The following is a 23,850-nucleotide window of genomic DNA, read 5'->3' as shown; positions in this document are numbered from 1 at the left end:
CCGCAGCCGCGCACGCGCGGGCCGGCCGGGGCCTCGGGAGGGAGCGCTGCCCCTGCCCGCACGGCTCGGGCTGCTTCCAGCAGTTTCTTCCCGGCCGGCCGGACCTTCATCACCAGGATTGAGTCTAAGAACCGTCCAGGTTCCCGGGAAGGCGGGGCCGTGGCGCGGACTCCCGGGGCCCCACGCACACCATCGGACCGGGACACCGATCCAAGCCTCATAAAGGAACACTTGGCGCAGGCAGACTTCAATGCACTTTAATTTACAGATCCGTCAGGAGTCAGTATCAACACTTTCTGTTCAAGATTGCATTGGCTTAACATGACACAACACCGAAAACAGAATAAGTTACTTTATTACAACAAAACAGACTTGCTAATAACGTCGTCTAATCGCGGCCATATTACAAACGGGAATTATGTATATTGTAATCATAGAAAGGAAGTTAACAAACTGCAAAAAACATTGGGCAGAAATGAAATCAACTTGCAAAATTAGGAAGAAGAGGGAAGTATCTACACCATTATAAATAGAACAAAAAATATATACCATATCTACAGTGCTGGGAGCCAGGTCCCTCCAGAGACCCTGCCTGAAACCGTCGGCAAAGGGGTGCAAACAGAACCAGCGCAGACTTTTATTGCTTCTCTTTTTCCAAGAAAAACTGCCGCGCGTCTTCCCAGGCGTGTTGAGGAAATCTATTGGCCAGTTCAAGGTAGTTGTGGGACACAAGGTGCTTTCCTGAGAGGAGCAAATTGAACCGAGTTAAATTCTTTGAAGTTTAATTAGTGGAAACTTACTTTGGTATCTGAGCACAAAATGGAGTCATATACTTTAAATAAACCAACTACACATTTTATGTAAATACAGTGAGGGCCTTATCTCTAGTCATCTGTCGACAGTGTAAACAACTCTAATACACATTTGAACCACTATTCAGCCGGAGCGGCTAATATCTTCAGACCCTAAGCTATATATAAAACATTTTATGAAAAAAAATCTTTCAGAACTCCAGAATAAGAAACATTTAGGGAAAAATATATGCAGTAAAAAAAAGTGAGTCATATATGCTATCTTTATTGAACAGATAAATCTGTGTGCAAATGGTAAAGTTTTTATTTCAGTACTGGGGCATGAACTCAGGGCCTGGGTGTTGTCCTTCAGCTTTTTTGCTCAAGGCTGGTGCTTTACCACTTGAACCATACTTCCATGTCTGCTTTTTTGGTGGTTAATTGGGGATTAGAGCCTCCTGGATTTGTCTGCTTGAGCTGGGTCTGAACCATGATCCTCAGATCTCAGCCTCCAGGGCAGCCTGGATTACAGGCATGAGCCATGGGTGCCTGGCCTTAGTAACTCTTTTAGAATGCTGGAATCAAACTCAGGGTCTTGTGCAGGCTAAGGACAAGCTCTACCACCATGCCACACCCCAAGCCCAAACAGGGCTGTTCATTTTCTGAGGAAGTTAACTTCAACTTGAGTATAACTTTGTAATCATCCAAATCTGTGCTGAGTCGTCCATCCATTGGATGGCCAGCGACACAGGGAAGTGGACAGGGCGAAGGCTGTGATGCGTTAAGCCAAGGTTCACCCACGCCGTGAAATCAAAATGTCTTGGCATGTTGTATGGCAGTCTACCCTGAGCACAGGGGGACACACACATCTCAGGAGCACACTGGCCTCATGGGCTTTGCATCGGGTGGGCAGATCATGAGCTGTCAGTCAGTAACACAGGGTGGGCCCCTTCCAACAAAGCAGGGACGGAGGACTGACTGTCATCAGCTGTCCTGTGAAGCCCGTCACTGGGGAACATGGAAGCAGGGAAGACGATGGGCCTTTGTTCTGGGATCTTCCTTCCGGAAAGGCAGCAAGAGGTAGCTCATCTTTTTGGATGAGAGAAAAAGCAAGAAAGAATGTCTACACAGGCTAGGTGCCTGTAATTCTTGCTATTCAGGAGGCTGAGATCTGAGGATCACAGTTCAAAGCCAGCCTAGGCAGGAAAGTCCATGAGACTCTTATCTCCAATGAACTAAAAAGAAAGAAAGAAAGAAAGAAAGAAAGAAAGAAAAAGCCAAAAGTATCGCTCAAGTGCTAGAGTACCAGGCTTGAATGAAACAGCTAATAAGCAAGAGGACAAAGCCCTGAGCACAAGTCCCAGCATTGGTGCACACGCACACGTGCACACCCCCCACGCACACGTGCACACCCACACGAATGTCTACAAGTCTCACTGGCGATAATATGTTCGAATATTTTTTTCTAAGTATCTTCGTATATTCAAAATTCAAACTGTTTCCTAAGAAACTAACGAACTCTGCAGATTTGGCTGGTGTCCTTTAGTTTCTTTCTTTCTTTTTCTTTTTTTTAAAGTCTGTGACTGAGTCAGGACAGAACAGAACTTGCACTCTAATTCTGCCTTCCACTGAATTTCTGGAAAGTTACACAGCTTTCTGTTTACTTTTCTGAGTTACCTGAGACACTAAAACAGAGCATTTTGTAACAGTTACATTGTCTTCTCTGTGTTCTCCAACACCTGTGCACCAGAGATGCTTTTGTGGGGGGAGGGGTGTTGAGGGGTGACATGTGTCATCAAGGAAGAGGACCTCATGCCACCTCGGGGAGCCCTTCAGGAAACGGCGTGGGAGGGACACGCTCTGAACACCAACGCGGCACAACGGGGGAGACCAGGACCGGACTCTCGTTAATCACAGACGCTGCCACAGCCGCCAGACAATGGCCAAATTGTACTCACTTACAGTCTGGGTAGCTGAAGAAGTCAAATCTACAAGTGCAGCTTCAACTTCTAGAAGCCCCAGCTGGGGCCCCAGGAAACAGTTCAGTCAGTGAGTCAGACTTTTGGTCCCCTGAACTCACCTGATGTGAATTTCCCCCCCTCCACGTAAGACAATTATTTCACTAAAAATTTTTTTTAAGTTTTTTTTTTTTTTTTTTGCTGTGTTGGAAATCAAACGTAGGACCTTACACATGCTAAGTAAGCACTTTACCACGTAAGCCACGCCCACACCTCCCCCCCAGTAATTACTTCCAACCAAAAATTCTGTGAGATGCTTATCTCAGATGAACCAGCAAAAAGCCAGAAGTGAAACTACGGCTCAAGTGGGTGAGCACCAGCTTTGAGCACAAAGCCTGAGGGACAATGCCCCGGCCGGGGTTCAAGCCCCAGGACCAGTACACACACACACACACACACTCTCTCTCTCTCTCTTAAATTCTTCAAATGAAGGGGGAAATATAGGCTACTATTAACAACTTTATTTGGAATATGGATGGGAGTTTCTCTGAGTAAGATCAGCCAGTCTTAATGTCTTCTTTAACTGCCAGGTGGCACTTCTGTAACTACTCGGCATTTTCTGTATCTTGCACGAGGCGACATCACAAAGGTGTTGTGTGCCTTCTTCTGCCCACGAGGTCTTCAAGCAGAATTCCCTCCTGTGCTCACACACACTCATGCACGCACATACCTGCTGGACGAACCGCAAATCTTTTTTTTTTTTGTCGGTCGTGGGGCCTGAACTCTGGGCCTGGACGCTGTCTCTCAGCTCTTCAGCTCAAGGCTAGCGCTCTACCACTTGAGTCACAGCACCACTTCCGGCTTTTTCTGCTTATGTGGTGCTGAGGAATGGAACCGAGGGCCTCATGCATGCAAGGCAAGCGCTCTACCACTGAGCCACCTTCCCAGCACCCGAACCTCGAATCTTTTTGGTGATGTACTATGACATTACTGAACCCCTCCACGCATGGAGTTCTGTTTCCACGGAGAACGCACATACCTTTGGGCTGGGAAGTCTGGTTCTCTGCCTGGCCGGGAGTCTGTGCAAAGTCCTGCATGGGGAGAGAGGTGTACAGGAAGCCGTGAGCACTGTGGCGGGCCGCGGCTGCGCCAACCCCAGAGCCCAAGTACAGAAACTATGGGTTCCGGCTTCTTGTACACTGAAACTAAATAGCGGCCACTTAAGTTTGCTAAATATTATGTTGCTGCCTTCCTTGGAAATGACAGCTTAATTTTATACTCAAAGAACACTCTAAAACTTAAGCCAAATGTACTGTCTTAAACTAATGGTAGATTTCTATGGCTTTATTTTCCCCTTTTTGAGACAGGATCTAATTATGCAGCCCAGGCTGGCACTGAACTCTCAAAGCTGCTGGATCTTACTCAGATGGGTGTGTACCACCATGCCTGGCAAGATTTTTGTTTCTAAAATAGGGTCATTTTGCAACTAAATGTTTTATTATTATTATTATTATGTTAGCTTATCCGCATTGTACGATGGGGAGTTTCAACGTGACATTTCCACATGTGTATACAATACATTCCAATTAATCTCACTCCTCTATCACTCTCCCTTTCTCCCTCAAGCAATTTCAATAGGTCTCATTGTTCTTTTTTTATATGTGTAAGCAATCTGCTCTGCCCCTCGTCAGCCCAGCCTGTGCCCCCCCACCCCCCAACAAGCCTATTTCTCTTTTCCCAGCCTCCTATTGATAAACGACTTTCATTATATATAAACAGCTTTCTTTATATATCTGAAACCAAAGCTTCAATTCTTAATTTTACTTTTGGATGGAAAGAATATGTAAATCTTCAGAAAACTATCAAACTGTCAGCCCTCTGTTGGTGTCATTTTCACGTGACTATTAAATGTCTAGAGCCACTGTGTCAATTAAAATTCAATGTATGCTTATTTCTTTGAGCACAGCCATTTACAGAAAAGTTGATTTCTCTAAGATGCTATCCTAAATAAACAATAGTGTGTTACATATGGATTTTTTTTGGAACAGAGAAAGGGACATAATTTGTTATAACATCAGATTAAAATAGGAAATATAACCTTTATTTTAGATTCTGATCTCATCTGTATTTTTTATTTGCTCTTTGAGTTAGGGTCTTTCTATGCAGGCTAGACTGGCCTCAAACTCAAGATCCTCCCGCCTCAACCTCCTGAAAACTGTCAGTGGAATTGTTAAGAACAGGAGAAAGTAAGAAACTGATCACTTCCCTAGGCCCTAGGCCTGCGGGCTTTCACCACAATGCTCTTGCTACCTGGTATGTCTTTTGTTTTGCTTTTTGTTGGTTTTAATCAAAGAGCCTGAGGCAGGAGTTTGTGGTTTCTTTCTTTCTTTTTTAAAAATCTGTTTTAGTTACTTCTAGTTTCCAGTGCCTACAGGCATGGTACACACACAAAAAAACTTCCAGTTGGATTCAAGAACAAATATTCTGACTGAAAAAGATCACAGCACCAATTCTCTATCAAGCATTTGCTATTTCATTTACTTAGGAAAGGTCTAAGAACACAGGAAGAACCCTGTGTGGATCTGGTGGGTAGCCACTAGAAGAGTATCAAGACTTTTAGTTCAATAAGACACACTGGAAATTCATACTTGTTGACAATCTAAATATTTGACTTGATTTTTTTTTTGGGGGGGTGGGGGGATGGAACAAACCCAGACTCAAATGTAAAAAGTAAGCTGAAAATAAAAAGATTTGTAACTGCTCTGGCTGTGTGTGTTCATTGATCATCTACTAGAGGACAGTTTAGAAAACAGAAACCTCTCCTTGTCTAAGGTAAAGAGGGCTGAGGGACTGGAGCTCTCTTCCAAGGGCTGCCAACCGAGCGTGCAGATGGCAGCATTGGGCAGCGCTGTCCGCACTGGCTGGAAGGAGACGCATTGGACGCTCCGCTCCTGCACGGGTTCCACTTTCTCTTTCGCTCTGACCAGCAGAAAGCATCGCTTCCCATGTCGCGTGTCAGAACTGGTTTTCGGCCTCACCATTGGAAAGAACATGCAATCCTTTCAGAAACTACGGACCGACAGTGACAAAAATACCTCATAGCTCAGAACAATCCACTCGGTTTTTCCTGGCAGTCGGCTGTATTCATTTAGACATACTAATTCCAGCCTACCTCCATACATAAATGAGGCTATATGTAACACAACAACAGATTTTTATCAGAGAATCAGACTTAGTTACAAATTGAAATTCAGTTAAAGAAGTGAAGAGTTAATTGATCTTCTGCGGTTCCGTACCCCAAAATTACAAGAAACGGAAAAGGCAGGGCCTTCACAGACCTTTCTCCAGTGGGTTCCATTCCAATAATGGCAGCCCTCCCACCCTCCTCTCCCCCCACCCTCATTGCCACCTGGGTTCTATGCACGAGAGCTTAGAGACTAGCCTGCTCCCCCAGAAATGCATTTTTAGGCAGAGAAGATAGTGTAAAAGGAAGGAAGAGGGCGGGGGCTCCTGGCGAGCTGGTACCTGAATGAAGGTGGCCAGTAAGACACAGCTCATCTCCTGCTCCAGGATGACCTTGTTCTGACGGTTGTTGTAACAGGCAGCGAGAAGTGAGGGGAAGAGTACTTTGATGAGCCGGGGGTCGCTGAAGTACGGGAAAGGCAGCTGGCAGAGTTTCTGTAGCACCGTGGGGTGGCGGCCCGACTGTACGATTACCTGCAGGAGGTGGGGAGGAGGAGGAGGGGGGGGGGGGGGGGGGGGGGGGGGGGGGGGGGAGGAGGAGGAGGAGGGGGAAGAGGAAGAGGAGGAGGAGGAGAGGAGGAGGGGGAGGAGGAGGAGGAGCAAGGTTAGTTGCCAAAGGCTCCTGCCTGCCTCAGGCAGAACCTCCAAAAATAGACTGGAGGAATCAAAACAGGAAAGTCTGCTGGCTCCCCACTAGAGCCTTAAGTGATATTTGAAAAAGAGCAGAAAAAAGAAATCTCCTTCCCCAACTTAAAGAAAAGATCCCAGGCATTCTGTAAGCCATTGAAGATGCTTACAGCCAGGCACCAGAGCTCTTGCCTATAATCCTAGCTAGTCAGGAGGCTGAGATGGGAGAGTCCTGGTTTGAAGCCAGTCAGAGCAGGCAAGTCTGTGAGACTCTTCTTTCCAATTCAAGCCGGAAGTAGAGGTGTGGCTTAAGCGGTCGTGCACCAGCCTTGGGTGAAAAAGTTCAAGGACAAGGCCATAGGCCCTGAGTTCAAGCCCTAGTAAAGGCATAAACCTAAACGATGAGATAATAGACGGATCAGCTTCCAAGGAGGAAGGATGCAAAATGGGATGCACACTGCTTTCCCCAAGCACTCTCCACCCCCGGGAGGCTTGGCGGTCCTGCTCCCCACAGCCTGCGAAGAACCAAGGCTCCCAAGAAAGCCAGATATGGTCTGTGCTGCGGCCCCGCCCACTGCAGGCTAACCTAGCTTGCCTGTGTGCACCAGATGGATTCCGTATGGGGGGCCCGGCCTAGGAGGAGCAGGGGATCCCTCCCTGGGAGGGGGGGAAGGGGGGGCAGTCTCAGCCAAGGCAGGCTCAAAAATCTCCCTGTCCAACCCATACCGCTTATCTGGGCTTCCATCAGTCCCCTTGACTCTGAAAGGGGAACTGTTTAGATAACTGAGACCCGTTGTCTCGAAGCAGTCTGGGTTTACAACTGTGTACATTTTCCGAAGTAGAGCGATGCAATGAATGGGCTTGCCTCCCTGAGAAACTAAGACATGCTACAATCAGATCTGTTTCAAGTAACGTTTGATTAGACAGTTCTAATAGGAAAGAGCTGGGTGACTCAAGGCACCGATTCCCGAGACAGGAAGAAGCTCTGAGCAGCTTAGCAACACTGTAAAACCGGGGGTCAGGACTGTAAATTGTCCTCCGAGAAACCCGATTTTACAGGTACACAGCTAGACAGGGCTGCCTTCAAATTAAAACCAGAGGACTGAATGGACCAGCAGAGGCAGGAGGAACATAAATTACAGGGATTTACAAGTTTTCAAAGTACTTTTAACAATGCTTTAAGAACACATTCTCAGATGATAATGCAGTTGGGTTTAAGGACAAAATCAACAAGGTAATAGTTCACATATTTTCGTTCCATAGCTAAAATGACATCAAAAAACCTTCAGAGACGGGTGCGAGGGTTTTGTTAATGCCTTCAAATCCACACGGAATTTTAAAGATTGGCACCAGCTGACCCTTCCCTCCGACGTGGTACTGCCAGTGCCCGAACTGGCTGAGAAAAATACACCCTAGGGGTGGATCGTATTGATAAAGCATTTACTTAAATCTGTATTTTAATTATTAGCTGCATATTTTGTAACACAGCCAAATGCTCACCACTTTAGAATTTATAATGATACCATTATCAGAGGTTCCTCCATACCTCCTGCCCTTTGTTGGACAAAAATTAAGAATGAGTTTTTCTTTGAACCTTCCTTGTTAAAATGCTATTATTGCCTAGATGCCAATAGCTCCTGCCTAAAACCCTAGCTCCTTAGGAGGCTGAGATCTGAGGCCGGTGGTACACAGCCAGCTGAGTAGGAAGGTCTGTGAGACTCTTGTCTCCTCTTAACCAGCAAAGAGCTGGCAATGGAAGTGTGGCTCAAATGGTAGAGTGCCAGCCTGGGGCGAAAAAGCCAAACAAGAGTGCAAGACTCAGAGTTCAAGCTCCAGCCCCAGCACTCACACACACAAAAGGTAAATCGTGCTTTACCTGAGAAGACATTACACTGGCCAATGTGCCTGGCCCAGGTACCATGTTAAGTCCAAAGTCTGTGATTCCTTCTTGCTAGCAAATAAAAATTCCTGCTGAGTGTGCCCAAGAACTTCATTAGTGATCAGAGTCTGGATCAGAGTCTCTGTGTATGTGTGCATCTGCACCTGCACTGGGCCTTCAACTCAGGGCCTGGACACTGTTCCTTAGCTTTTTCATTCAAGGCTAGCACTCTACCACTTGAACTACAGCTCCACTTCTGGCTTTTTCTTAGTAGTTAATTGGAGATGAGAGTCTCACACACTTTCCTGTCCTGGCTGGCTTTGAAGCACAATCCTCAGAACTCAGCCTCCCAAGTAGCTCGGATTACAGATGTGAGCCACTGGTGAGTGACCGGCTTCAGAGTGACTTTACAGAGATCACTGGGTGTGTGGTCTTTGGATTAGAGACCATGTCCATGGGTATAGGCAGTTTGGCTACTTTGAGCTAAAGAGATCTGACCATATAAGCGTCCAGGACAGTGCCCGCTTAAGGGAAGGAGGCGGAGGGCGGAGACTTCAAGATAATGTCCTTTGATTCCCATTTCAGACAGTATAGGAAGATGCAGTCAGGGGGTCTGGCAAGGGGCCACCCTGTAGCATGGAGACTTGGGTTCATGCACAGAGGGGTGACAGTTGGCTGACTGATGCTAAGCATGTCCCAGGGAAGGGAAGCGAGGTTGGACTCTGGGGCTGCAGGCACCTGGGCGGAGCTGCCAGGACCAGGGCGGAGCTTGACCCAGTCTCACCACGCCCACTCAGCCACAGGGGGCCCAGCACGCCTGGGGGCCGCCTTTCATGCTCTGCACAATCAGTAGGAAGTCATCGGAGTAATAAAGTCACAGAGCAGCAGCGTCTGGCTGAAGCAATGAGCCGCGCGTTGTGGATCGTGGCAGCCTCGTGATGCAGTGTTCCATCTGCTGTCCTCATGGGCCTGGAACTAGGTCGCCTCTGCTCACCCAGAGTGCCAAGTAGAAGTTACCCCTGTGCCTGGCCAGGCTTGCCAGCACTCCTGTGCTTTCCCGTAACACAGCACCAATGACATGGAGTGGCCAGGCCGCCGACTTTGCTGGCCACTGACCTCAGTCACAGCCAGCATGCAGGGAGTGCTTTGGCCTCAATAATGAGAAACTGTCCACCCAGGCCCAGCAGGGTCTAGGAAGATGAAGAGAATTTAAAGCGGTCTCCAGATCCCAAGAGGCTCAATGTGACCTGGGCCTGACTTGTTTAAACCAGGTGCTAACCACAGAGCTTGGCAATCTGAGGACAGTGAAGAACATAACCAAGAATGCTGCTTCTAGCGGGTGCTGGCTGCGCAAGAGGCTGAGATTGCAGGATCCCAATTCAAAGCCAGCCAGGGCAGGAAAGTCCATGAGACTCTTATCTTCAATGAGCCAGCAAAAAGCTGGAGGTGAGTGGGTGAGGCCCTGAGTTCAAGTCCCAGTACTGACACAAAAGCTCTGTAAGCATATATATTCCTTCTCACTGAGTCTGAGATCATATGGAAACAATCCAATCCTGTCTGAACAGAAGCGGGCTTCAAGGCTCTCTCCATCCTGGAGAATGGACCATGGGCGACACAGCCTCCTTTGGTCCTCTAAGCAGAGACTAGAGGTGTAGTCCCACAGTTCTTGAAGAAATACATCTTCTTTTCCAATATCCTGCCAACTTATCACTTTTGGGGGTGTCAGATGAGAAGTGCACCCTTAATGACCTCACTTAATTAAGTCCTATCTTAAATGCAGTCACACAGGGAGTGGTGGGCTTTCGCATGTACATTTGGGGCTGGCATGTTAGTTCAGGACGAAGCACAGCCCCGGTTCACTCGTTTGGCTCTCCTGGTGCTCTGTTAGGAAGGCTCCTAAGACACTAAGCAGGTTCACTGCACAGCTCATGGCCTTTTTCTGGGCCTGGGTCGCTCAGTGATCATGAGGTTGAAGCCACAAGCACTAGAGTGCTGGTCTTAAGTAGTTGTGGATTCTTGGTCTGGTGTGGCCAGGGATATGCCGTGGTCACTAAGCTAGTTTTGAGTCTTAGAGTTCATTGTGTGTGTGTGTACATGTGCGTGTGGATATGAGCACTGGGGCTGGAATTCAGGCTCAGGGTCCCTTAGCTTTTTTTGCTACCGCTTGGACCACAGCTCTGCGTCTGGCTTTTTGGTGGTTAATTGGAGGTAAGAGTCTCATGGACTTTTTTGCCCAGTCTGGCTTCCAATGTGAGCCTCAGATGTCAGCCTCCTGAGTAGCAAGGATTACAGGTGTGAGCCACCAGCGTTGGGCTCACAGTCCTTCTATATAAGCAGTTGGATGGTGGTGGGGCTTCAAGATTCAGAGGAAGACTCAAGGAGACAGTGTCTGTGACCACAAAGTGTGGGGCCCAGCAAGGGCTGCCACCCTCCTACCCCATCTTTCCCTCTGGCAGAAGCGGGCTCTGCTCCCCAGCTGGGCACCGGAGGAGCCATGGCTGAGGTTTCTCCCCGGCCGGCCTCGCGGGGCAGAGCTGTGCCAGTAGAACGGGGAATGCCAGCTAGGACCCGGTGGTGACAACGTAGGAAATGTGTTCTGACAGTTCTGAAGAGAAAATCCCTGCCTAAGCATGATCAAGACGCACAGCTAAGTAGCTGGGAGACGCAGAGGCTTTGGCCACCACGGGCGTGGCTGGAGTGCCAGACTGATCCGTGTGGGGGCAGGGCAGGGCAGGGCAGGTTGGCCCAAGCTCATGGGTGGCGCTGTAGACTCCACTGAGATGAAGCACCGGCGTCCCTCCATGACCACACAGGCCTTCCCAGAATGCCCTGGGCGCCTCCTTCCTTTTCAGCAGCTTGAGGACATGGCGGCCCTTACCCATCTCCGTTCAGAGGCAGACACTGTGTCCTCTATTTCTCTGTGGGAGGGCAAGGCTCAGAGGAGGCCCTCCAACTTATTAGGACAAACAAAAGCAAAGTGACAGAGGCCACTAGCTAATAAATTAACTAGTGCCTGTGGGGGAATCCTGCCCCATTTCTCCCACGGTGCTCAGGCTCTGACTTGGCAGTCCCAGTGGACCTACAGCCTGTTGCCTGAGGCTTGTGTAGCTCATCCCTAAAGAACAGATTCCCCGGCCATGTGCTCAGGCCTGTAATCCCAGCTACTTCGGAGGCTGAGATCTGAGGAGCAAGGTTTGAAGCCAGTCTGGGTAGCAAAGTCCATGATATACTTCTCTCCAATGAACCAGCAAAAAGCCAGAAGTGGAGCTGTGGCTCAAGTGGCAGAATGCTAGCTTTGAGCACAAAAGCTCAGGGACAGTGCCCAGGCCCTGAGTTCAAGCACACACACACAACTGATTCTGTGATGGTGGTCAGTGCTAACTTACCAGGCACAAGGCCCAGAGTTGAATCCCCAGTGCCACCACCTCAGCCAGCACTCCAGAGGGCCACAAATCTGACACCAGCCAGGCCTATATAGAGAGACCCCATCTTACCACTCCCTCTCCGAAAAGGAAGGCGTTTTCGGATAAGCTATCTCCTTCTCTAAAAGAAAGCTGGGATTGCAAACTTCAGGGGGGACTGACCTGGTGAAGAGGAGCGGTCTGGAGAAGTTCTCCCTCTTCTGTGGAGATGGGCCACACTGTGTCATGTGGTGAGAAGGAACTCAGGGCACTCACGCTGCAGAACCTCCCCCATACCCAGCACCAGGGGGAGCCCATCCCTGGGTGAGCATGGGTTTTGGTTTTGTTTGTTTCTTTCTTTGAGACAGACAGGCTTTCAAACTATGAGTAGCAGCAGTAGTAGTAGTAGGGGGTTGGGCCTCCTGCCTTGGCCTCCTGAGTGCTGGGATTATAGAAATGAGCCACTGGTGCCCGGCTCTGGTCTTCAGTTTTTGAAACAAATATGCTGTTATTCAAAATCGATTCATAATGTTCAATACAGAAGTTATGTAACAGGAAAAACAAAGGGTGGAGGTCACTGAATGGCCCTGAGAAATACAACAGCCCATGGGACATTTGAGGCCTTCACATCTGTAGAATGACAACTGTCTCCTGAACTCCAGAGGACTCCCCAGCGAGGTGCAGACCGCGCGCACGCACGCTGTGTTCATGGAGGACAGCCTCTGTCTTCTGTCCTGCACTGTGGGCACTGGAGTCAGCAGGGAAGGGGGCAAGCTGGCCTCTGAGCAGAGTGTACGCACTGGTACCTTCCTGGCATTCACTCTGCCTAAGCATGGGCGAGACACCCAAGACCAGTCCCTGCCCCACCATGACTGGGCTAGCCACACAGTCAGGTCAGCTGTGGAGAGCTGTGTGAGCAACTCAGCTTAGCAGTTCACTTTTCAGAAGCAAAGTCAGTGCGAAGGGTGTGCCGGCCTCTAGTAGACTAGAACCAGCAAACCAGAAAGGAGACTGTTGGAGCTACACTGGCAAATGGCTGCTGGCACCAAGAAGCACAAGGATAGGAATTCATATTATTTCAAGCAGAAATGGGAATCTAAACGCCACCTGGAATCGGTTGATGGAAAAGCAAGTATCTCTACCATTTTTCTTTCACTTGGACTTGGAGCAAGTTTATAGTGTACGAAAATACCTTACAACCCATCAGCTTACTTAGTACTCTATACTTGAACATTTTTCTTCCACAGACATGATCATCCTCATGTAGTTAATATAGATTTATATATCCACATACATATATGTATATACAAATAACATACAATGCATTATATATGTGTGTGATGCACACATTATATATGCATCTATGTTTACACACTAGCATCCAAACACACATATACACACGTATAGATATCCATTAACTATGGGAAATGAAGGAATGAATGAGCTTTTGGTACCCAAACCTGACCCTAGAACCTAGGGCCTACCCGTCCCAGAGCCTCTGAGGCCAGACAATACTGTGGGAATTTGTAAGAACATCAGCCTGGCACTCTGGCTGGCCCCCTATCTTAGCCATGGGCCCCATGGCACAATGGTCCAGGGGCTGGGGTGGGGGTGGGGCAAGGCCATCTCTTTCAGCATGTTAAACCTCAGGCAAACCAGTTCGGTGGGTCGATCAGGATGGTAGGGTGAAAGGAGTACGGAGCCAGACAGGAATTTCTTGTGCCTGAGAATTCTGTTTTGTTTTTTTCCCCCTTTCTTGTCAAGAGACACGATGTCCTCAATAGAGGGGCAAAAATAGGTGTCTAGACATCTAAATTCATTACAACAGACAGCTAAGAGAGTCTGTAAATCATTGGAACAAAGAAGATTTTTTTTTTCCTTAAGCGGGGACGAAACAAAGCAGTTGTTGCATTCCTCTGCACAGAGCTGCCCAGCCACCACGCTAGAGCGAGACAGGCAAGGCGGCGCGACCCCGGGCTGCTCGCCTTTGCTTATGCCACACCTAGAGCCCCAGCCCAGAACACAGCAGCGTGACAGGGGGGACTTGAGGCTGGTGACCCGCAGGCCCCTGCCGCCCACCTTTGATTTTTTAATCTGATGTGGGGGGGGGGGCGGGCAGTTGGTAAAACTTAATGTCTTGGGAGAAAAACTTGAAGTCTGTCCACATACTCAGACCCAACTCAGAGCAGAGAAGCACACCTAGTTCCCTGGTTAGCCCAGCAAAGAAACTCCTTGCCTTGAAAACTTGCCTCTACCTTCAGATGATTTCTGAGACTGAACTCAGGGGTCTTGGCAGAGGGTGAGGGAGGTAGCAGTCTTTGAGCAGTGGCCTCCCCGGCCCCCTCCCTGCCCCACAATTCATTGCTGCCTGGCAGCGGCAGAGCACTGAGGAGGAAGGAAAAAAGGAGGGGGAAGCCGCATGGTGGCTCACGCCTGTCATCCTAGCTACTCAGGAGGCTGAGATCTGAGGATCACCGTTCACAGCCAGACAGGGTGGAAAGTCCATGAGACTCTTATATCCAATTAAGCATCAAAAAAGGCAGACTCAAGTGATAGAGCGCTAGCCTAGAGCACAAAAGCTCAGAAACAGTGCCCAGAACCAGCAAAAAATCCAAACCCAAACCCAACACCTTCTCCTGATGACCCTGATAAGGTTTCCTTCCTCCTTCCCCTCTTTCCTCGATTTATTGATTTATTTATTTATGCTAGTCCTGAAGTTTGAACTCAGGGCCTGGGCACTGTCCCTGAGCATTTTTGCTCAAGGCTAGTGCTCTACCACTTTGAGCCACAGCTCTACTCTGGCTGTTAACTGAAGTCTCACAGACGTTCCTGCCCAGGCTGGCTCTGAACTACGATCCTCACATCTTAGCCTCCTGAGTAGCTGGGATCCTAGGTGGGAGCCACAGGCACCCAACAATCAGGAGAGGTTTAACCAATGGTCGGGGGCGTGGCTTCTCTGAGGTGTTGAGAGTCAGGTGATCTTGAGAGAAACATGTCTCTGGGCAAACAGTGAGAAGACCCCACTCACAGCTTCTGGATGCCACTGGTGGGGAGCAGTGGGTGGGAAGCAGTTCTGGGCAGGTCCTCATATTCTACCCCACAGGAGACAAAGATGTTCCAACCCAGCAGCACCTGCTCGTGGTACAGGGCCTCTGTAGTCCAGTCCAATGGTCACCCCCATTCTCCACAGGCTGGGGTGGACCCTCGCCTCCAAGCCTGACCTGTGCAGAGGTCTCATGCCTGGGGCTCTATGCCAGGTTCAGCTCAAAGCTCCCTGTCTCTGCCAGGCTCCTGTTCTTCCCCATGCTCACCCTGTGTCCTGAAGTTTGAACTCAGAGTCTGGGTGCTGTCCCTGAGCTTTTGTGCTCAAGACTAGTGCTCTACCACTTGAGCCACAACTCCAATTCTGGCTTTTTGGTGGTTTACCAGAGATAAGAGTCTCATGGACTTTTCTGCCTGGGCTGACTTTGAACAATGATTCTCAGATTTCAGCCTCCTGAGTAGCTGGGATGATAGGCGTGAGCCACAGCAACTGGCTTGGTTTCTCATCAGGACATGTGTGGTCTGTGCTGCGGTGGGCACATGGTCAAAGCAGATAAGGGGAGGAGGAATGAGGGAGCAGTAAGCGTGTAGGTGCCACAGCTGTGGTCCTGAGGTTTTCCCTGGGGCAGGGGCGGGCGGCACCCTGAGGCTCCGTTCTAGGTTAAGGCCTCCTTTCCATCTGTCACGATGCCTATTGTATGAGGAAAAGATGTGGCTTATAGAAGCATGTTCTAAACTGCCTTCAAATGTGCCCTGGGCTAGACTACTTCAAATACCAGGCCAACCCTAGGAGCCAGGAACATGGTGACTATATCCAAAGATCTGCTTCCATCTCTGCAGAGAACACTGTCTTAGAAATGATATAGCCTTTCCATACCATTATAAATTTAACCAACTGCTCTGCTTTGGATTCTCATTTTTCTTTTCTCTCTTGTGGTACTAGGTGGTACTACTGTCTGAACGCAGGGCCTCTTACTCACTAGGCAAGCATTCTACCTCTGCAGCACACCAACAGCCCTTTTCTGCTTCGTTTTTGTTTTTGTTAGTTCTGGGGTTTGAACTCATGGCCTGGGCACTGTCCCTGAGCTTCTTTTGCTCAAGGCTAGCACTCTACCACCTGAGCCACAGCACCACTTCTGGCATTTTCTGTGTACGTGGTGCTGAGGAATCAAACCCAGGGCTTCGTGCATGCTAGGCAAGCACTCTACCACTAAGCCACCTTCCCAGCCCCATGATGTTACATTTTGATATGAAGGGGGAGAGACTACAATATACTTTTTCCTAAGAAAAAAAATGAAAAGAAAAAGTCATTATGTTAGAGATACCAGTTCAGACTCCCAACTAGTATATATTCTGATTTTTTTTTCTTTTTGGTGGGTGGTAGGGCTTGAACTCAGGACCTGGGTGTTGTCCCTGAGCTTTTTCACTCAAGGCTAGCACTCTACCACTTTGACCCACAGTGCCACTTGCAGTTTTCTGGTGGTCCATTGGAGATAAGAGTCTCACAGAACTTTACTGCCTGGGGAGGGGGGGGGGACGCCTCTGAATTGGAATCCTCAGATCTCAGCCTCCTGAGTAACTAGGATGACACATGCTAGCTACCAGCAGTGGGCATATATTCTGATGTTTAATCCAGTCTCTCTTTTCTTCCTTTCTCTCTCTTTCCTCCTTCCCCTCTCTATCTGTCTCTCCTCTCCCCCCCCCCCCTCCTCACTGCAGGACTGAAAACACTGTCCATTCCAGAAGAGCAAGATGGAGTGTGAGGAAGAGAGGTAAACTGGATGCACAGGACTTAACAATACCTTAAAACACACATATTTCAAATGGCTTTTGGCCACTTTAGCAGGCAGAGCTGGGGGCGGGGAGAAAAGCAGGTTAGCCAGCCCATTGGTGGATAGGTTTTTCTGGCTCCAAACCCAACAGCTGCCAGAGGCCAGGCGGGCGCTCCACACAGAGCCTTTCTGGGCTCATCGGCACTCAGTCTACGACGACTTGTATTTAATCATAAAAATATAATAGTAGTCAAATCTTTTTGTAGTTTCAGTTTACTGCTTTCTCAAGTGAAATAAATGGTCTCTCAGCTTTCTTCTGCTTTCATCTCTTGGCTCTAAGTATGGCAGGATCAGGTTCCAATTAAGGCCCATTAAATGCTCAGGTTGATTCATGCGAGCCCTTTTCCAGCTCCCCAGCACTCTCGGGGCACCTCCGAGCTGCTGGGAGGCATGTTTCCAGGTTAGCCACTGCCCACACAGGACAGATGTACTTGGGTATGAGGTCCCCTCCCTTCCACGCCTCCCCTCACGTGCCACCAGACCAGCCTCTGCCTATCACCTGCCAGCTAAGCCCAGCTGACCCAGCACACCTGGCCAGAGCCAGACTGACTGTCCCAAGGCCCCCCAAGGAGTAGGGGGGCTCTCCCGGGTACCTCTACATGTTTTGGGTCCACAGAGGAACTCCACCCCCCGCCCTGCCGAAGGAGGGGACACCCAGAGCTTCTCTGATTTCCTAACAGATGGAGAAAGACGCTCTGGCAGCAGGGATGGCCAGTGCTGGGCGGTGTCCAGTGTCAGGGCTGGAAGGCATTAGGCATTAGGGGCAGGGAAATCTGTAAGTGGAAGAGAATTTTTTTTTCCAGTCCTGACATTTGAACTCAGGACCTGGCACTGTCCCTGAGCTTCTTTTGTTCAAAGCTAACACTACCACTTGAGCCACAGCACCACTTCTGGCTTTTTCTGGGTACATGGCACTGAGGAATCAAACCCAGGACTTCACATATGCTAGGCAAGCACTCTACTGCTAAGCCATATTCCCAGTCCCAGGTGGAGAATTTTAAGAGCATCACTACCACTTGGTCTGGGCTAGGGAAGATGCTAATCACAAGGTAAATGGTTGGACTTCCTTCGAACAAGAACTCCATTAGGTCTTCTTGATATGAACCTTAATAAGGGTTACCAATACGAGCCTTAATTAATTTGTGTTGGCACTGGGGCTTGAATCTGAGGCCCAAAGTTCCCACTTGCTTTTTGTACTCAAGGCTAACATACTACCATCTGAGCTACAGCTCTGCTTCTGGCTTCTTTTGGTGGTTCACCGGAGATAAGAGTCTCATAGACTTTCCTGTCTGGGCTAGCTTCAAACTATGAACCTCCGATCTCAGCTTCCTTAACAGCCAGGATTTCCTGCAGGACCTGTGGGTGCCTGTCTTGCTGCTGCTGTTCTGAAGCAGGGTCTGGTCTTAGGATGGAGCTTGGAAGCCATGACAAGCCTCATGTTACCCTGTGTCTAAGTGAGGCCCTCAGTGACTAATCTGTGACCTGCTTTCGTGGCTATTGCCAAGGAACTCAATGGAGTCCCAATATTTAATAACTTAGCCACGCCAGGAGCTGATGGCTGCCACCTGTAAACCTAGCTACTACTCAGGAGGTGAAGATCTGAGGATCGTACTTCAATCCAGCCTTGGCAGGAAAGTCCATGAGACTCATCTCCAATTAATCACCAAAAAGCTGGAAATGGAGGTGTGGTGGAAGTGGTAGAATGCTAGCCTTCATCAGCTCAGGGACAGCACCCAGGCTCTGAGTTCAAGACTCAGTGCTGGCACACACACACACGAAAATAGTTTTTCCAAGATGAAGCTGTGGCTGCCTTTCATCTTCTACGCCGTGATGACAGACGGCGGATAACTGTTTTATGGATAGTTGTTTTACGGGAAGTTCTGAACCCAAGCTGACTGAAATGCGAGGGAAGGATGGTTGATCTGTACTGTCTCATTTTCTTTCAGACCTCTGTGCCAGAGTCATGAACTGGGGCTTCGGTCTAGGTGACCAGGCGCACAATCAGTGCCGTGAAGATGATGCCCCCAGACAAGGGGGAGGGCAGCAGCTGCATCCCTTCCCCCAGGGCTTCACTATTTTATTCTCATAGTTGCCAGCAATCTATTTCAACTGTATTTATATTTATCTTGTTAGCCCAACCCCCTCCCGACTACCAGCCCTGGCCTAGGCCCATTTCTCTTTCCCCACCCCCAAACCCCTTATTGGTCAACAATCAGCTGCCTTTCTTAAGTCCTTCCCACTCACACCTGTCATCCTAGCTACTCAGGAGGAGGCTGAGATCTGAGGATCGCAGTTTGAAGCCAGCCCAGGTGGGAAAGTTTGTGAGACTCAGATCTCCAATGAACCCCCAAAAAGCCAGAAGTGGAGCTGTGGCTCAAGTAGTAGAGTGCTAGCCTTGAGAGAAAAAAAAAAGAAATGAAGGGACAGTGCCTAGGAAGCAAGTTCAAGTCTCAGTCCCAGCACAATAAACAAAACCCCAAAAAGGTTCCCATGAGTTGGGACCTGTGTTATCTCATTGAAATCACATGATCAGCTAGGAAAATAGAAGTACTACTCCACAGAAAAGGAAACTGAGGCTCAGGTGCTAGGAAAGAGAAGCTCAAGGATTTCAGGGCCGATGGTTTAGAGTTCAGGTTCGCGGCCTCAACGGTAGACTCCAGGAGTCCACTTCATGCCCGTCTCACTGCCGTGTGTCTGTGGGCCCTGGAGGAAGGGCAGTGTCACCCAGCAGGATGCCACACCTGCCTCCCACCTGTGTTCTGTGCTCGTGGGCCTGGTCCTCAGCGCTCAGGCTCCTGAGTTGGTTCTTGTCCACCCTACTTGAGGGGTTTGTAGCCACTCATTGGGCTCGTGACCTCTCAGGTGACTTGTGGAAGTGTGCGCACGTGGCACTCCACACTCACCTTGTGTAGGAGAATTCACAAGGTGAGCTAAGTCAAAGCTACTTTCCATTTGGATTTGGGGAGGGAGGTGGTTTTGTTCTAACTGGTGAGCACCACTGGCTGGCAAATGTCTCCATTCTTTCACCAGCCATGTCTCACTCACTTGAAGTCTTAAAATAAATGTTCAGGCAGAGTTATTTTTAATGAAGAACTCTTTGTTCAACTTTTGGAGCCCTCAACCTCCCCCCCACCTCGACCCCAAGTCCCATATTTTTCTTTGGTGCTGTCACAGTGAGAGAAACTTGGTCCTAAATGGTTATATTGTGGGAATTCTTAGGTGCTTCCTTAGAAATGATGTCTATTTCCTAAAAAAACCTGTAGCCAGGTGTGGTGGGATGCCTATAATCCCCACACTTGGAAGCTGAGCAAGGAGGACCATGTGTTTGTGTGCTAGCTTATACAGCAAAACCTGGTCTCAAAGAAACCAAATCAAAAAACAAAAACACTAGCTTTAAAAAAAAGACTGGAGGGGTTGGGAAGTTGGCTTAGTGGTAGAGCGCTTGCCTTGCATGCCTGAGGCCCTGGGTTTGATTCCTCAGCACCCCATAAGCAAAAAGAAAAAAGCCGGAAGTGGTGCTGTGGCTCAAGTGGTAGAGCGTTAGCCTTGAGCTGAAGAGCTGAGGGACAGCGCCCAGACCCAGAGTTCAAGCCCCACTACTAACAATAATAAAAAAAAGAGAGAGGAACTGTACCGGTGACAAAGAAAGAAAGAGAGAAAGAAAGAAAGAGCACAGAAACCTGAATGTTTGTGTGGCAGCTGAAGAATGAGGACCCCACAAGGGGAGTGGGGGCCCCCTGAGGGCTGGACCACCCCCTCCATCTCCCCTGAGCAGCCATTGGTTCTTGGGCAGGCTGGAAAGGGCTGAGGGTGTTTACCAGGTAGGCGTGGCCTAGGGCTGATCATCTTCCTATGAGAAAGACAAAGAGCACAGCAAGAATGTTTGCGCAGGATTTAGCTGGGATGGGATTCTGGAAAACTGCTTCTTTTTCTTTTTGGTTGTTTGTCTTTCAGGGGCTCAGGACGTGCCAGGCAAACACTCCACCTCTAAGCTGTAACCCCTGCTCCTAACTGCCTCCCTCAAAACACAACTCAAGGACTGGAAGGTAGCATGGTGGTAGAGCGCTTGGCTGGTATATATGAGTCCCGGCGTTCAAATCCCAGTACTGAAAACAAGCTATTACCTATGTCTCTTTCACCTGGAGATGGGAATGAACTAGGAAACTAGCTGGGCACTGGTGGATCACGCCTGTCATCCTAGCTACTCAGGAGGCTGAGATCTGAGGATTGCAATTCAAAGCCAGCCTGGGCAGGGTGGACTTTGAGCACAGACACAGACACAAAAAACTAGGAAAATGTTCCTGCTTCTGTATGCAGGGAAATACTGCCTGTGTAAAGACCACAGATTCGTCTTTAGGAGTCCTTAGTCAAATGAACATTTCCCCCCCCCCCTACTGTCACTGTCATCAAACTACCTGGGAAGATTTGGAGACCACATGGCGCAGAGCCTCGTGTCTGGCCTGCCAGCCCAATCAGATGTTCCTGGAAGCCTTAGGAGATGCTGGCATAGGGAGGAGCAGATATACGATCTGCGAGCGCTGTACCACACAGAAGCTGGCTGCATGCACCAAATTGGGCCAAAGGCACCATGCTTTCCAGCCACGACAGCACTGCAGCTGGCCTAGCTGGAAGCTATGGGGTCTTCAAAACAAACAAAAGTGGCCACTAACGAAAATGAATATGCAAAGATGCTTATTCCCAATACAGCCATATGCAGGCAGGCAAATGATCTGTCATTGGAGTTAATTCAATTATCAGACCACATTTAATTATCCAATAGAGAATGTAAATGAAGGCAAGGGCTGACAGCACATACTCATTAGGTTCATTGGAATAATGAAATGGGAGGGGATTTCCAAAGAGTCATGAAAATGCCAGAACATGGAGGGAGGCTTTTGCTTAGAACGATGTTTTAATTAGAAACTACAGCTCCCTCGGTAACAGAAGATTAGTTCCATCAAGTCTGGGCATTACTTTCATTATCTCCGTTTCGCTTCCTCCTGCCAAGGGGCTTAGCCCTTCCGCTTAATAGACTAAGTAGTGGCAAATACAAATTGGCAATCCTTTATGCAAAGCAGTTACCTAATGAAACAGACGTGGGCTGTGGCAGGATTTCAGGACCCTCTGGTCCCTAAAGACAAGCTGCTTCCCTGGTAGGAGTGAAGAATCCCCCATGGACAAACAGGTCCTCGAATGAACATGACTTCTGACTAATGATACAGAAATATTAAACGAACCGGGCGTCATAATTTCTCCCTCTGACGGTGAGAGGTGCCATCGGGTGAAATAAATTCCCTTCCCAGGGGAACGGGAGTGGGGGAAGGGGCCCTCACGGGCAGCCAGCCAGTGAGGCCGAGCTCTGCCAGATGCCCACCAGTACAGGACGGAAGGCTCCAGGAATCTGGGGTAGAAGCTGGAGCCAGAGCTTACAACTGTACCTCCAGCTGGGTGCTGGTGGCTCACACCTGGAATCCTAGCCTCTCAGGAGGATCAAGGTTTGAAGCCAGCCCTGGCAGGAAAGGCTCTTATCTCCAATTAACTACAAAAAAAAAAAAAAAGGCGGAAGTGGAGCTGTGGCTTAAGTGGTAGAGCTTTAGCCTTGGGCACAAAACTCAGGGACAGTGCCCAGGCCTTGAGGTCAAGCCCTAGGATGGGCACGCACATGCACGCGTGCGCGCGCGCACACACACACACAGTCCCTCAACTAAAACCCAAATACAAACCAACTGTACCTCCCAAGCCAATGCTTGCTTAGCAAACCACTAATTTTTTTTTGGGGGGGTAGTTGTTGGTGGTGGAATGGGGTTGTAAAAAGGGCCTTTAATAAAATGAAAACAAAAATATTGGCTTGTTAATTGTTCAAACGTTCTTAGCTCTCCTGGATGCAGCAGCAGTGACTACCTTAGCAACTTGAGGCTTGCCTGCCGAGCTGCACGGCGCAGCAGCCCGAGCTGCACAGGGCTGGACCTGGTGGGGGCCCGGCCTGAGCAGGGAGCACAGGCTTCTAGAACAGAAGCTGCGGAGGACCTCAAGGTGGGGGCCCGGCCTGAGCAGGGAGCACAGGCTTCTAGAACAGAAGCTGCAGAGGACCTCACAGAGCAAGGTACCTGACAACCCACCTGCCAGAAATCTCTGTGAGTGTCCCCTTCTGTTTGGGGGAGTCCTCCTCTGTTCAAAGGAGCCAAGGAATATTACGTGTTTAATGCGAAGCTGCCACAAAGTGGCCAGGCTGCTAGTTAAGCTGTCTGGTGCTCAGAAAGATCTGGGGTACAGTTAGGAAGGTCTGAAAAGAGGGGTACGGGTCCCCACCTGGGAGCACACTGGTGTGTCTGGCTCAGGCACAGGGCTTGCAGTAATCCTTTCTCCATCCCTCTCCTATCTGTTGATTGTTTTCTTTTTTGGTTCCTGTACTGGCACTATCCATTTGCTTTTCACTCAAAGCTGGAACTCTATTTGAGCTACAGTTCCACTTCTGGCTTTTTTTGCTGATTAACTAGACACAAGAGTTTCAAGGACTTTCCTACCTGGGCTGACTTCTAACCTGGATCCTCAGGACTCAGCTTCTGAGTAGCTGGGAGGATAAGTGGGAGCCATACCTGGCTTCTCTCTCTCTCTCTCTTTTATTTTGGTCAGTCATGGAGCTTGAACTCTGGGCCTGGGCTCTGTCCCTCTGCTCTTCAGCTCAAGGCTAGCGCTCTACCACTTGAGCCACAGTGCCACTTCCAGTTTTTTGGTGGTTTATTGGAGGTAAGAGTCTCACAGACTTTCCTGCCTAGGCTGGCTTTGAACCTCGATCCTCAGATCTCAGCCTCCTGAGTAGCTAGGATTATAGGCATGAGCCACCGGTGCTCAGCATTCTTTACTTTTTAACAAAGATTGCTGCACTGCCTCAGAGTGGAATTGACATTTTTTGCCCCTGCACCCCCCACCCCCACCCAAGCAGAGCATTCTGGGTGCCAAGGGATTGAAACACCAGGACTGGCTTTTTTTCAAGTGAGCTCAGCTCTCAGCTATGATGCCCAGATCTCAGTGATCCCTCTTCTTCCCTGATCGACAAGCTCTGGGCTCTTGGTCTTC

At 49.1% G+C, this 23,850-nt stretch overlaps 1 protein-coding gene across 1 annotated transcript in view; it reads right to left on the bottom strand.

Moving 5' to 3' along the window:
- Positions 1-337: 337 nt before the first annotated feature.
- Positions 338-23,850, bottom strand: part of Scaper (S-phase cyclin A-associated protein in the ER) — a 226,799-nt gene continuing 203,286 nt past the window's right edge. Inside the window, exons 29-31 of the mRNA XM_013012177.1 lie at positions 6,275-6,466; positions 3,789-3,840; positions 338-741 (exon numbers count right to left, since the gene is read on the bottom strand). Coding sequence (XP_012867631.1) covers positions 638-741; positions 3,789-3,840; positions 6,275-6,466 — 348 coding nt within the window. The 3' untranslated portion in view covers positions 338-637. The remainder of the gene's footprint in view (positions 742-3,788; positions 3,841-6,274; positions 6,467-23,850) is intronic.

The sequence above is a fragment of the Dipodomys ordii genome, unplaced genomic scaffold (genome assembly GCF_000151885.1).
Source record: "Dipodomys ordii isolate 6190 unplaced genomic scaffold, Dord_2.0 Scaffold15, whole genome shotgun sequence".
Lineage (NCBI taxonomy): Eukaryota > Metazoa > Chordata > Mammalia > Rodentia > Heteromyidae > Dipodomys > Dipodomys ordii.
Note: the sequence above shows the minus strand (reverse complement) of the source record. Positions and strands in the feature narration are given on the sequence as shown.